General features: G+C 46.4%; 1 protein-coding gene across 4 annotated transcripts in view; it reads right to left on the reverse strand.

Moving 5' to 3' along the window:
* The window catches only part of SAMD5 (sterile alpha motif domain containing 5), a 57,040-nt gene extending 41,880 nt beyond the window's left edge, over window positions 1-15,160 (reverse strand). For 3 of the 4 annotated variants that reach the window (XM_040448622.1, XM_040448619.1, XM_040448620.1), the window contains exon 1: window positions 14,417-15,159. In XM_040448622.1, coding sequence (XP_040304556.1) covers window positions 14,417-14,872 — 456 coding nt within the window. In that variant the 5' untranslated portion in view covers window positions 14,873-15,159. Of the gene's footprint in view, window positions 1-14,416 lie in introns of all 4 variants that reach the window. The other variant, XM_040448621.1, reaches the window with a different exon arrangement.
* Window positions 15,161-15,188: the final 28 nt, after the last annotated feature.

The raw sequence follows: 15,188 nt of genomic DNA on the forward strand, positions 1-15,188 counted from the left end.
GAGAGCAGGTGCCCTGTGAGGGTTGGGGGTGCAGTGGGTGGACAAGAGGGAGAATTCTCGGGAAACAGTAAAACCAACAGGGATTCAAGTTCAACCCGACTCCCTACCCTCCTCAGAGTTTCTGCTCTGTGGTTCAAACACAAAATGTCTGCACAAACCAGAAAAATAAGTAGTTACCCACAACTATGCAGCTGTGGCCTTCTGAGCCACAGGCTGCAGGCCTGGCCCCATGTCTCACCGCTGTGACTTCCACAAAGCCATTGGCACAAAGTCAACTGTAATAATGTCATGACGATAACTGTCGAAGGGGTTACAAACTGAAGGTAAATGTCAAGCATTATTCATGAGAGAAAAGATATGCAATGTAAAAAAATGGCATCACAAACTGGGAGTAAGAACATAATTCCTCCTCTCAAACTCAGGTTGCTTCAGAAGACATTGCTTCATTATTGACTTCACCTCAATGATGTAAGGATGGTTTAATATTTAAAAATCTATTAACGTAATACTACATCACAACATTAAGCCCAGTAAGAAAAGCACTGTCGATTATTTCTAAATTGTTGAAAATATATTTAATAGAATCAAATATCCACTGCCAATAAAAATTGCCACATATTAGAAAAATGAAAATAATTTTTAACATTATGAGGAGAATCTTACAATGAGAACCAGTGGCAGAATAATTGCAAAATGTCTGCAGCATTTCCATTAAAATTTGGAACAGGGGCGTCTGGGTGGCGCAGTCGGTTAAGCGTCCGACTTCAGCCACATCACGATCTCGCGGTCCGTGAGTTCGAGCCCCGCGTCAGGCTCTGGGCTGATGGCTCGGAGCCTGGAGCCTGTTTCCGATTCTGTGTCTCCCTCTCTCTCTGCCCCTCCCCCGTTCATGCTCTGTCTCTCTCTGTCCCAAAAAAAATAAACGTTGAAAAATAAAATTTGGAACAAGACAAGAACACAGAAATGAAAGCTAGAATTCCTATAAGGTGCACGATAAAATTGTCATGTATGTATGATTACAGATAACATCAGAGCTTTACCTTATCATATTTATACTTTATATCATGCACCAAAATAAACTTCAGATGGATGAGAGAGTGAAATGTAGAAATTAAATGAATAAACAAAAGGAATAATGGGAGATGTAAGTAAATATGAACTTATTTTGGACTTGAGAAAGGGTTTATAAGGGTAAAAGTGATCACAAAGATAGAGATTAACGATATATATTCTCTACTTAAAAAAAAAAAAAAAAGGGAAACCTAAAAAGCAAATGATCAATTCAGCAAAATATTCTCAATGGTTGTAGCAGGCAAAAATATTATACATGTTGCTGTGATTTAAAGAGCTTTTTGAAATTATGAAAAGAATACTTAGCTTCAATAGAATGGTAAGGATGTGAACTAACTACTTAAGGTCTTCATACAGAGAATAGCTTCATAATCATAAGGTTAAGAAGTAGATAATATTATATGTATTTTATGGATGAGACAACTCAGATTTAGAAAGATTAAATGACTTGTCGAAGTAAATGGTAAAAAAAAATAATGCAAATTCAATTATATCTGAGTTTGTACCTTCTATATTCCACCAGTCTGAAAAAAATACTAAAATTATTGGCAAATTAGAATACATAAGAGTTTTAATTTTGGGGGCATACGGAAAAAAAAAACATAAAATTCTAAGGTAAACCACCATTCTGGGAAATAGCTCTATAAACCACTATGCAATAATGATCGTTTTCCTTTATATATAAAAAGTTCTTGCAAAGCAACTGGGAGTAGTCTGAGACCACAGGGGAAGAAAAAAACAGGCAAGCACCATGAACAGGCAGTACATAATTATAAATATTAAAAGCCATAAATACGAAATTATGTAAGCTGGTAATCTAAGAAATCTAATTCAAAGAACAACGAAATACTCTTTCTCAAACATGCCATCTTCAAATGACAAAAAGTTGTAACAATCAATAAGAATATGGGTAAGGTTTCAACCCAATAAGACATGATTATAAATTATGTTATTAAACTCAGAGAGACTACTTAGTATAAAAATCATTTTTCAAATGATATCTGAGATACAGGAACAGCCTGACCCTTATCCATTAACAGTGTAACACGAAATTTGTGCACATGTACAAAACAAATATTCTTATATATAAATGACTTTTTTTTTTAATTTTTTTTTTCAACGTTTATTTATTTTTGGGACAGAGAGAGACAGAGCATGAACAGGGGAGGGGCAGAGAGAGAGGGAGACACAGAATTGGAAACAGGCTCCAGGCTCCGAGCCATCAGCCCAGAGCCTGATGCGGGGCTCGAACTCACGGACCGCGAGATCGTGACCTGGCTGAAGTCGGACGCTCAACCGACTGCGCCACCCAGGCGCCCCATAAATGACTTTTAAAGAGATACACTGTATCATTAGAAATTGCAATGTAGACTGTCTTAAATTTCATCCTGATCTGCTTCAGTGTTCTCCAAATTTTCTCGGTTCAGGATGATTAATTTTCAATCAGAAATGCTTTCAAAATGTTATGATAAACATAATGACTTATCCACTATCAATAAGCACACCTTAAATCTGTAAAGTCCTCCTAGAACTTAAAAAACAACTTCATAAATATTATCCCATTTCATTCACACTATAACCCTGTGAGAGGTGCCAGCACCACTTTACAGAAGAAACAGCTTCTCTTAAACTAAAATGATCACATTGTTTAATGTCTCCCGGGCAGGGCAGAGGAAAGGGTTCACCTCAGTTGTAGGCAATAAAAAGGTACCTAAAAACAAAATAAACCTTTTAATTATAAACATGCCCTACAGACAATTCTAAACAATGTTAGTGGTCTAACACTTCTCCCTGAAAAAGTCTTTGGTCTAAATTACTTACTGTAGCTGCTGCAATTACTTACTGTTCAGTTTTAATGGTATGTGTATTCACTTCCAATTAGCATCTTTTTATGACCTGTCCTTTAAATGAGCACCGTGTTCTACATGACAGTTAACTCTGAGAACTCCCAGTGATACAGCTGGCACCAACCCACAGACTTGATTCACAAGAGTCCTTTTCTAGAATAAGTACAAGTCTGTGGGTTGGTGACACGTGTCTCTTATGCTACTATTATATATTCCTAAATTAAACAGGATATTTGAAATAAACAGTGATAGGAACCATGATTTATAAAAACAAAATAAAAAATAACAAAAACAACTTAAACTGTTTCAGTTCTATTTGTCTTATGTGACCACTTAGAGTTTTTGTGTTGAAAATTCAAAACAGGGGCGCCTGGGTGGCTCAGTCGGTTGGGCAACCGACTTTGGCTTAAGTCACGATCTCACGGCTTGTGAGTTCGAGCCCCACATCGGACTCCGTGCTGACAGCTCAGAGCCTGGAGCCTGTTTCGGATTCTGTATCTCCCTCTCGCTCTCTGCCCCTCCCCCACTCATGCTCTGTCTCCGTCTCAGAAATAAACCAACATTAAAAAAGACTGTTTTTTAAAAAGAAAATTCAAAACAGTGAGACAGCACAAATTGCAAAGCATAATGCCTCAGTCTGGTTAAGTGCGAGTTTTATTTCATAGATAAAAGGTTTGTTAAGTTTGAACACTTTGTTTTTTTGTTTTTTTTTTTTTTAAGTTTATTTAACCTCACGAAACATGAGATCAATAACTGAGTCAAAATCAAGAGTTGGATGCTATACCGACTGAGCCACCTGGGCACCCCAAGTTTGACTATCTTAAAATTAAAATGTATTCCTTATTTTAACTGTTAATTGCTTTAAAACTAAAGAAGAAATCAAGAAAATCATTACTATATACTATCCCATGACTATTACTTAAGATAATTTTGTCAAACAGAAGTGGGGTGTTAAAAAATTATACACCCTGGGGGTTAAATACAGTAGACATACCTCTAGTCTTGTTATAAAAGTTATGACAGATTCTAGGGAAAACACCTTAAAATTTGGAACAGCTGTTCCTTCTGATTTGGGTAAACAAAAAATACATACCAATTCTTTTCCTTATGTTCTGAACGTGTTCCAAATAAAGTAGGTCTTATTCTGTTTGTATTTATAACCTTATGGAAACCTAAGAGTAAGGTTTTTAGAGCTCATCAGACCATTTATTTCGATTAGAAGCAGTAATGAAATCTCTTTAAACTATTAGATGTCACTTAATCTCTATGTAAGACAGATTGTATCCTTAATGTCTCTTGGCACGATCCGCAGTTATTTACCCTTAATAGTTTTTATATTGACTGAAAACGAGAATTCCCTTCCGATCCCTCCCAGGCCTCTCAAGTCCGAATCAGCAGTTGATCTGAAATAACATTTTTTCATAAAACTTAGAGTATAGCTGTTAAAAACCTATCAACTCAAGCTTGGGTGGCAGCGAGAATAAGCCAAGGACTCCACACCATCTAGCTCTGCACAGGCTGTGACGTTGAGAGGCCATGACCATCTTGGTTCCTGGTGAACTTTCCCTCGCTACGGGCACTGTTTCTCCAAATATCTCAGGGCACCCTTGTATGTTTCGAGGACCGGCCCTGGTCAAGCCCGTGGCATCTGACCCACCTTCCTTTAAGAACATTCATTTCAGAACACACTTCCAGTGAGCTGAGATCAGAGCAATGACATAATCTAAAAATAACTGCATTTATATCAAAACCTGTTGTCTCTTTCTTATCTGTCACCGTAAACCTCAGACAACTACCTAAGAGCACACAAGGTTCACAAAGGCATTCTTAACACTGGCGTGCCTGCCCTTAGCATCTTCTCTGCACTCAACAGTGAGAGGGAAAAATGAGAACTCTGACTTCCGTAACCCTGGTGAAAGCAGCCAGAGAGCAGAGCTTTCTAAGAGCAGCAGGATGGGCAAAGGAAAAGCCACACACACCCCCAGGAGACTACCCACACCCCAGTTAGCCCATCGAGTGCTGCGGCTTACTAATATCTACGGAGTTACCAAACTCCTCCCCTTTAAGGCCACAAGCACTGGGCACTAATTATCTCCTCGCGGAGCCCATGACTAGTGCCTTACTCTTTGCAGATACGCAGGGAATGGACATTGGTATTTTACACAGCTTTGTTGAAGAGTTTCCATCCTTAGGACGTGGGTACACCATAAAAGCATATTTTTAAGGATGCAAAAGTAGGAAAAGGATTATATCATAAAATGTAAAACTACTTTACAAGTCATACCAAGAAAAAAAAAATACTCCATCTGTTGTCAGATGCCGTCTTCCATTTCCTATTTGTATCGAATGTCATTACTCATAATTGTCAGATTTGATTCCAAATCACTCTAGGTATTTACCCCAAACCGGATCCACCTTAGAAGAACGAAGGCTTGTCACCACTAAAGATGTTCTAGAGTGTTCTGCAGATGCCAGACCTTCAGAAATGTTTTGAGTAATGGAAACGCTGTGATGGATCAAGCGACTGTGTTAAAGATTACGATCTAATTTTGAATGTCTAAATTCTGAAATGTTTACATTTTTATTTTTTTAATGTGTATTTACTGTGGGGGGAGGGGTGCTCCAAGAGAGGCAGAGAGAATCCCAGGCAGGCTCCGCACTGTCAGCACAGAGCTCAACGTGGGGCTCAACCTTACGAACTATGCGATCATGACCTGAGCCGAAATCAAGAGTGGGACGCTTAACCAACTGAGCCACCCCTGAAATGTTGATATTTTTAAAAATCATTTCCATTATTGTATCTTCAGGCAAGAAAATGAACGGACATCGGTTGTAGTAATAATCTGCCACTCATTAATTACCAAACACCCCGATAATCAGGAAGGGGACCTGAGCCAACGCGATTTTCTGTACAAAGCTGACAGAAGGCCACTATGATGGAGGCTGCAGCATCTGAGCAAAATGAGGTATGTGTGGCGGAACAGGGACTGCAAGGGGGGGCACTTAACCTGAACAAGGTTCCTCATGTGGCAAACGCAATTTTCTCAATGCCCAGAAAATCCACCAGGCAAGGCCAGCAGCAGACCTTCAGTGACCTACCCCCCAGGGGCCATAGCAACTCTCCAGCGCCTCTGTCGTCATTTAGTTCATGGGGTTCTCGATCACACGTCCCTCCCGCCGATGATGCCGTGCCGCCTGGACCTAGCGGACAAGGAGTCGCAACTCCCCTAGACTTCGTGGTATGAAATTTGCACGTCAGAAGGTAAGAAATCTGATACACACTGAGGGGCCTTCCCGTGAAGTGTTCAGGGGCCTGGAGTGCGGGGCATCTTGAGACATCCTTTCATAAGGGAGGAGAAGTTGTGCCATCGGGCCCCTCCTAAAACCAGAAGGGAGGCAACCTCAGAAGGGCTTCAGAGGCAACCTCTCCCTCACTGGGAAATGCCGCCCCAGCCCTTTTACCAAGCTGCTCATTCTGAGTTTGGCCCAGAGCAAGAGAAGGTTCTGCATGGGCGGCACTGCCACCCGGGCCACACGCTCCAGCAGACCCAACGGCGCCCGACGTGACAGGTGGCACATACAGGGATGCCCTCCGGAGGCTTGGGCGGCCCCTGTAGGTAAACCACAGTGCAGACCCTTAGGATTTTGGAGCAAGACCCCATGGACATGTTAAACTGGGACCTGCAGTCCCCAGAACCATGAGAGAATAAATGTCTGTTGTTTTATGGACCCTGTCTGTGGTACTTTACCACGGCAGCCCCAGGAAACGGATACAAATTATAGCCTCCTAAGTTCTTAGCGCATCCCACCTCCGTAAGAACCTTGTGACCTAGTCACTGGTGTTGTCCGCTTTTCGCAGGGGGGCCGAGGTGACCCCGCACGGAGCACAGCTGGGGCCTGGACTGGACGGTCTGGTTCTGAGCCGGTGGTCTCACCCACCGCAGCCCAGTGTGAGCGGGAGGACCGACGAGGATGCGCAGAGCTCTCTCCCATCTGGATGAGCTCCACCAGCTGCCATCACGCACAGAACGCAGGCCAGTCCAGGGTGGGCGCTCGGGACAGGTTTGAAGCGTGGGAAGAGCAAGTGACGGCTTTGCAGGTGACTGGAGGGCGGCCGACATGCCCATGGATACCTGATCTTCCATGACGACTGACTTCCCCCGTTAATGGCGGCCAGCCCGCTGGCAGGGTCTGGACTTCACATCCCCAAGGATGAGCACCTTCTTAAATTTTGTACCCTGGTCCTGACCTTGCTTTGCAGGTCTGCTTTTTATAAATTCTTCTTAGTTTTTTTGGAATGTTTACTTATTTTTAAGAGAGAGAGAGAGAGACAAAGCACAAGCAGGGGAAGGGCAGAGAGAGAGAGAGGGAGACACAGAATCCGAAGCAGGCTCCAGGCTCCAAGCCGTCAGCACAGAGCCCGACGTGGGGCTCGAACCCACGAACCATGAGATCATGACCTGAGCCAACGTCAGTGCTCAACTGACTGAGCCACCCAGCCACCCCAGAGGTCTGTTTTTTAAATGACCTGTCCAACCAGCCATTTTAATTCCCAGCTCTTCTTTGATGATACTTAACAAATAAGCACACTTGGATTTTAAATTTCTTCACTGACAATCTGCATTCAAGTTTTGACCAAAGTTGATCTTTTTTTTTTTTTTTTTTTTTTAACATTCGAAACCAACCTAAGTGCAGAATTCACCAACTCTTGGCATTTGTGGAGACAACATTGAACTGTTTTGTTTGTTTGTTTGGAAAGGCAGACTGCCGCATGCACAGAGACTCACTGGGATGTGTCTGGAGTCTTAGAAGCCTGACTGCCCAACGTTCCACAAATGGACCTTGAGAGCTTGTTTGGAGGTTCTAGGAGGGCAGTGCAGCTATTCATAGACCCTTGACCCAGGAGCAGCCCTCCCCTATCTGGGAAGGTCATCCTCTTAGACTCAGTGTCACCTTGAGTAGGAAAGCACATGGAGCGGTAAGGGAGGAAGGGGACACCTGCCTAGCCAGCCAGATCAGCCCCATCAACCCTGGTGATCAACAGGGTGACAGACGTCACAGCCAGATAGCCTTCGCATCCTACATTCAACTTTTATAAGGTGTCATTTTTGCATGTCAGACACTGGGTGAGGCCCTCCAACATACACATCCATCAATCGTAAGCAGGAGCCATATCTTTCCGGTTCACTGCGAGAATCCTAGGGCCTGGCCGCTGGATGGCGGTCATTGAGAGAAGGTGACCACCAGTGGACCCGAGAGCTGGACCCCAGCAAGCGGAGGAGGCTCCTCAGACTCACCCCTGTCTTTGGAATGAATACCTGTTGGTACGTTCCCATACCAGGAACCACTTCAAGAACACAGCCTTTAGACAGTAATGTGCTGCGGAGAGCATCTGGATGATACGTATGACCATGCCCCACTATGACCTCTGTACAAACTTTTAACATTCTGGCAGGCGGGTGCAGAGAGCTACTCAGCACATAGCACCCGAGACAAGCCTCACTCGTCAGTTCCCTTGCTTATATCAGACCTGCCACCTACCAACCTGGACTGGTCTGCCTCTCTCTCTCCGGTCTCTCTCTGCGCTCCGTGGACAGGGGCCAGTTTCAAATTTCACCTGAGGAACTCTGGAGGGGATGTTTGTCAAGTAGGTGGACGGACAGATGGACGGCTAGACGGCTGGCCGGCCGGCTAGGAGTCCATGTACGTGGAAACTCTCCGGAAAGTAAACTATAAAGAGCATGAGGAAAGTCGTCTCACTCCCAGCCCCTTCTTTCTAGATGGATCTTCATTCGCCTAGGCTGCAGATACTTGAGGACATCGACTTGAGCTGGGAAAACTGAACTTTGCCAGCTTCCCATCTGTCCCTGATAACGTCAAGAAGGTGGAAGAATTCTTCAGGAGGAATATTTATGATCAGTTCAGCTCTGCCAGGACCCAGGGCAGAACTCTAAAGTTATTTTCACCAACTTCTGTCTTTCCTTTCGGACTATTTCTTCCGTATCCTCTCCCTGGCACAGACACAGAAGCCCTCATGCCGCCTGTCCTTCATCCCAGGCCATCTCTCCCAAACATCCATTAACAGGCCTATTACCACAGGCGTCTTGTTACATAATTAAATTCACGCTGAGGTATGAAAGAAACCTAACACTCTGACAGCATTATTAAATAAGGTTATAGTAACTCACAGGTTTTTCTTAAAGTTTATTTATTTATTTTGAGAGAGAGAGAGAGAGAGCACACAACCGGGGGAGGGGCAGAGAGAGACTCCCAAGCAGGCTCCACACTGTCAGTGCACAGCCCAATGTGGGGCTTGAACCCACAAACTGTGAGATCACGACCTGAGCCGAAACTAAGAGTCAGACGCTTAACCACCCAGGTGCCCCTAACTCACAGCTTTAACTGGAAAGGAGATGTTTTTCAAATGAAAAAGTCAAGAAGCCTACCCCGTCTGCTATCTACCCTGTGGCCTGCTTTCTGCTTTTCCAAGTCTGCTAGGAAACAGGATACCTTTATAGCCCCATAGCATTCCCCTCCACCACACCACAGTCCAGAGCACCGCCAAACTCCACAGGACTCGATAAAACTTACGCACAGCCTGCAACTTGCACCACGCACATATGCACGACGAGGGTGCCTTCTATACACGTGTGGTTACGCACATCCTATAAATACCGTGTCATGTTCAGGCATAGCCGTAGCACCAGATCATAACACCCAATACTTGTATATGACCACAACCTTCTCCCCTAAACCTCTAATCCCTCCACCTCCCCCTCACTGGCATCAGGCGGTCAGAGAAATGAGGACTTCTCAATGTCACCCCCACAATGTTCCCAGTCTCCTTGCCCATCCTTCCTGTGCTCCCTCCCACTGCAGAGGAGGAACTCCTCTCCTACTAGAAGCAAATCCACCTTTTCCTTCCAACGCTTTGGGCACGATTCCCTCCCACCTCCTCCAAGACTTTGACCTCCTGGGTGTCTCCCTTTCTCTGGCTCCCCACCACCAACACTTCGACACGTTTGAGTTCTTCTCATCCTTAAAAATAATTAAACAAACAAACAAAAACGACACCCGCAAAACCCTTCCCATGACGGAGTCTACCTTCTTCGCTAGCAGTAGCCTTGGTTCTGTCTTCTCTGCCAAACTTCACCATGTCGGTGGTACATCCGTTCAACGGAATATGGTTTGGCGCTAAAGAGAAATGAGCTGTCAGGCCATGAGGAGACATGGAGGGGCCTTAAACACACATTACTAAGTGAAAGAAGCTAATCTGAAAGAACTACATACTGCGTGCTTTCAACCATGGAATGTTCTAGAAAAGACAACACTAGGGAAAGAGTAAAAAGATCAGCGGTTGCCAGGGTTTTAGGGAGGAGGAAGAGTTGGAACTCAAGAGGATTTTTAGGGTAGTGAAGACACTGGAGACACTCTGTATGTTTATACCTGAAGGCAGCCTCTTCCTTCCCAAACTTGCTCTTCTGTCAGGTCCTCTACCTCATCAGGGAACAGCATCAGAATCTGAATCCTGAAATCCGCAGGTCCTCCCAACCTCTCTCCTCTCATCCCTGTCAGCCAAACGGTCACCGTGTTCCGTCCATTCCACCTCACAATTCCCTCCACTGCTCCTCCCCCACTGTCACTACCCAGTCCAGGCCACCAGCAAATCTCTCCTGACCCTACAACAACCTAAACTGTTTACCCTCCCTCTGGGCAGGATCCATGGAGAGCTCCCCTCTTAAGATACTCTGAACTCCTAAAGATGAGTTCAAGGCCATCCAGGACCAGCCACTGTCTGTCTCTCGTATCTTGCCATCTCCTCCAAGCATTCTGGGCTCCGTCCAGACTGAATTCCCTTAAGTTCCTGTTGCCAGGTTGCATACCTCAACCTCCTCCCTTTCTGGCCTTTGCACATACTGTTCTCCCTCTCTAGAACACTCTTCCCTTAGGATCCTTGCTCATAGCAAACTTTCAGGCCAAACCCTTCCCAACCTTCAGCTCTCTGACCCAATGTCAGTTCTGGAAAGCCTGCCCAGACCCACCTCCCTGCAAATGAAGTTGGACGCACCTGTCCATGGCATCATGTGCTACCCACCAAAGCAATCGTGTCTTTAGCATTACTGTTCACTCCACTTGATGTCTTCCCTGCTAGACCAAGCTCCTCGAGGGCAGGCTTCTGCATCCTGCCAAGCACAGGGACCGGGAGCCTAGAGGCTTGGCACAGGGCTGGGAGCTTGGTGAGTATGGAGGTAATATGTGTAAAGCTTGACCTAATATTTACCCTGTGAAAACATAACCCCATTCCACTGAGGCAGGAATCACAGCAGTCACAGAAGCTAAGTACAGGACAGAAAAGGGACCCATCCAATTCTTTTTTATTTCAAGCAGCATTCGTTCTTTGCAAGCTCCTGGTTTTCCAAAGCTGCAGACTTGCTTTGGGAACCAAAGGGGAACTTACTTTGAACTTACATTTTAATTACTTTCTTTGGAAAACCAAAGGGAAACTTACTTTGAACTTGTGTTTTAATTACAGCCTTTGGAAAACAAAGAGGAACTTCACTTTTTTACTTACATTTTAACTCACCGAAGAGGGGAAAGTGGCGACAGTTGGTAAGATGCACAGCACCCCCAAACATTAACCCCAACATTAACTGTTTCCTGAGGCAAATCCTACAATCCTAACGTCCTCTCAAGTGATTCTTGGGAAAACTCCTCAATTTACTTTCCTCTCTAAAGATTTGCTATCCCTGCCTTGATCATTCATGGTATGACCCACTTTCAAGCCACCTAATATTCTTACCAAAATGCAAAAAAATAATCACAGGGATCAACGATGCAAATGACTATAAAGGAAACGTAAGGCCTGCTTGAATAAGCAGAATCCCAAATGCACACAATGAACCACCTACACGTTCTGACCGTGACCGAGCCAAGGAACTTGGAGCTATTTTAATGTGGATCACATTCTGAAGGAAAAGTCCTAGCACTATCTGCCCACACACAAGCTGTGCCAGAAAACAATTCTTAAATCATGTAAAACCCAAAACTTTCCAGGCAATGCACACATAAGTGACACATTCAGAACGAGCAACATGATTTGACACTGTGGCTCACTTGTATGTTCAGTGCAATGTTAATTACACCTTAGTTCCTATTATGTGTTTTTCTTATAACAGATGTATAAAACTACACCAAGAGAACTTTTTTTATAATTCAATTTGTCATCTCTATGTTTTTGGTCCCCAGTCGGAGCATCCGTGGAGGTCCAAAAACACTTCTGTCCCCATTTGATTCCTCCATCAGTTTAAGAACCAGAATTAAGTGTATATGGAAAGTGAATAGGGTGTTCTCTTTTTTATCAAGGATTGTTATCGGATTTATATGGAAGTTGACTGAAATCATCATTTACACGGAAAGTAAACAGTATTGCAACACGAGGTGAAATCTTCTTCTCTAAATCGCACTTGCTCAAATGAACTACCATATGGACACCATGATCTAGGCAGGAGGATTCAGTCCAAAGTCTGCACCCAGACATTTCACATCCATAGAATTCTCGACCGCTTCTAAATGGAACGAGAATCCTTCTCAGCTTCTAAGTTTGATATCTATGCCTGTATGTTTAAGTCTCAGGACCAAATGTGATACTTCCTGCACATCACTCCCTCCAGCACACGCTCTCCTCTGCCCTCTTGCCTGTACTCAGCTCCGTTCCCGAAGAAGAAGCTAGTGGCACAGTGATATATCTTATTCTCTGTATCCCATTCTGGCCAGGCCTTGACCTATGTCCTCACCATGTGCCCACCTGCTCACATATTCTCAGCCCACACCCACTTCACTTCCTGGGATGTAAATCACAAGAGTCTGACACCTTGAACTCCTTTGATCTGCTGTCTCCGGGAACAAGCCTTGAGACTAATGGTCCTGTCCCTCTATCCACACCAGACAGGACTAACTCTACCTGCCTGGGCAAAGCGTGCTTTCCTCTCTACTCCCCGGTTTGGGGCCTACATCGGTTATATCGGTAACACAGGGAGGGTGACTGGGATACAGGTTTAACTTGAGGCAAACTGTCCTCCGGACCTGCCCTCTCTCTATTTTTTTATAAGACGAATGTCTACTCTCAAGCAAGTTATCCAAATTCCCTTTCTTGCAAGATAACATGTGGATAATATCGAACGCTTTATTCCCGTCTACTCTATCCACTTTTTACCAAGTTTTCGCTTGCCCTTCCTGAAAGCTGGACATTATGACCTGTACTTAAGAACATAAGGCAACGCAAGTGACCAAGATGAGCACAGAACATGTAGATAATCCGTGTTCCCCTGTTAGGGTGCTGTGTTTACAGCCGTTCCCCCCACCCCCACCCCCCCTCACCCCCCAGCTGCAGCTCCTTTACCCCCATTCCCCCCTGAGCTTCTCTATAGGATTTCCAGCTGAAGTGCTCCCTTGCCTGGGTAAATCCAACCAAGTCTGAGGATCACCTGTGCTAAGAGGCAAAGACCCTCAACTTGGAAGGCTTCAGGAACCTAAACGGAACAGACTCGGCTGGAGGGAGAGCTCCTGTGTGAAAATAAGACTTCCTGTTCATTATTCAAGGCCCAAACCTGTATTTGAGCCTTCCTCACAGGGCAGTTTCCATAACCTCCCAGTTCCTTCCCCCCCCCCCCCCGAATTCCTCACTGGCCACTGAAAATCTCACTTCCTTGGACTGTGCTCTCCCCTCCCAACCGCGAGTCCGCTCAACACTTTCTAGAACTCAGAGTGGCTCCTCCTTTGTGGCATCTGGATTAACAGTAAACCAAATCGGTGACCCAGCACAGACCCCGGCAGCCCACCCTCCGCGGCCCCATTATCTTCAGTGTCTTTAGCACAGATTACCTCCCTGTACTCCAGGTGAGGGAACTCATCCCAAGTGGCCACACATTTGTTTTACCCGCACCGCCCCCCCCCCCCCCGCCCCCGGTCCGTGTCAGTGGTTCACTTTACAAACGTGCAGCACTGCTGAGATTTGACTTTATGGAATTGGGAATCACAGGGCTTGACTTCCCACCCTTTAAAGAGTTCGTCAATTTCCCTCTGGAAATTTCTCAAAAAGATAAGGAAAAGGATGAGAAAAAAAGATCGACCCCAAGGTAGGTATTAGCCACCGTTCCGGTACCTGCCAGACTTAAACACTACCACAGAGGGTATCTGGAATTGCCCTTCGCTCCTGGAGAAGCGCCGCTCATTCCGGTTCCTGGCAGGTGAGCCCCAGACCTAAGCGGAGACTTGGTCCTCGTTTAGAACTGACACCTGGGTGCGGGATCTTGCCTTACCAACCGCTGGTGACACCGGGAAGGAAGGACCCAAGAGCGAATACGGAAAGAACAGACGAGAGCATCCCAACTACCCAAAGCATCCTTGGCCTCCCCGTCGTCACCTGGCATGCGCTGCCGCCGCTGGGCCGTGTCCCCTCCCGCCGCGCGCCCCGCGCGGTCCGGGCGGCGCCTCCTTACCTTGCGGGAGTACGGGGGCTTGCTCAGGTGGATGCCATCGCGGACGAGCTTATCCCTGATCATGATCTTCAGCTTCAGCTTGGGGTAGCTCACCAGCTCCCTGCTGCGGGGGGCGGTCGTCTGGCTGCGGGGGTCCCCGCGGGTGCCCGAGGCCGGGCCGCCACACGGCTCCCCCCGGCGGCCGGTGGGGACGGTCACCGCGGGCGGCACGGGCGGCGGCTGCGGCTCCAGCGTGAAGTAGAGGCCGGCGGCGGCGGCATCCTGCTCCCGCAGCCGGCGCACGGCCTCCAGGATGCGGCGGCGGTGCGCGGGCGCCAGCACCCCGATGGCGTCCAGGTCCGGGTCCCCGATCTGTTTGCACACCTCCAGGTCATCGTAGCCGTTATCCACGAAGGACTCCGCGTACTGCGGGAGCTGCAGCGCTTTCAGCCACTCGTAAACTATGTTGGTGCACATGGTGGGACTGGAACCCCGCCGGCAAGCACCGTCCCAGCGCCCGAGCGGCACGGGCGGCACCAGTTCTTGGAACTTTTAATCCTCTCCTCCAAGGGGAAAGAGAAACCGCCGCGAAGTTCTCCGTGTAAAGGAAAGGAGAGGGCCGGAGCCAGAAAGCCAGCAGAAGAATCCCGAAGAGGGAGAAGCGTAAAAGCGGCAAAGTGAATTCCCCAAGCAGCCTGGAGCTCGCAGGCACTGGCGGCTGTGCGAGCCGCTCCGCTCCGCGCCGCCCCTGGATGCGCCGCCGCCGCGGGGAGGGGCGCGCGGCGGGCGCGGG

The sequence above is a fragment of the Herpailurus yagouaroundi genome, unplaced genomic scaffold (assembly GCF_014898765.1).
Source record: "Herpailurus yagouaroundi ecotype Mexico unplaced genomic scaffold, PumYag 198, whole genome shotgun sequence".
Classification (NCBI taxonomy): Eukaryota; Metazoa; Chordata; class Mammalia; order Carnivora; family Felidae; genus Herpailurus; species Herpailurus yagouaroundi.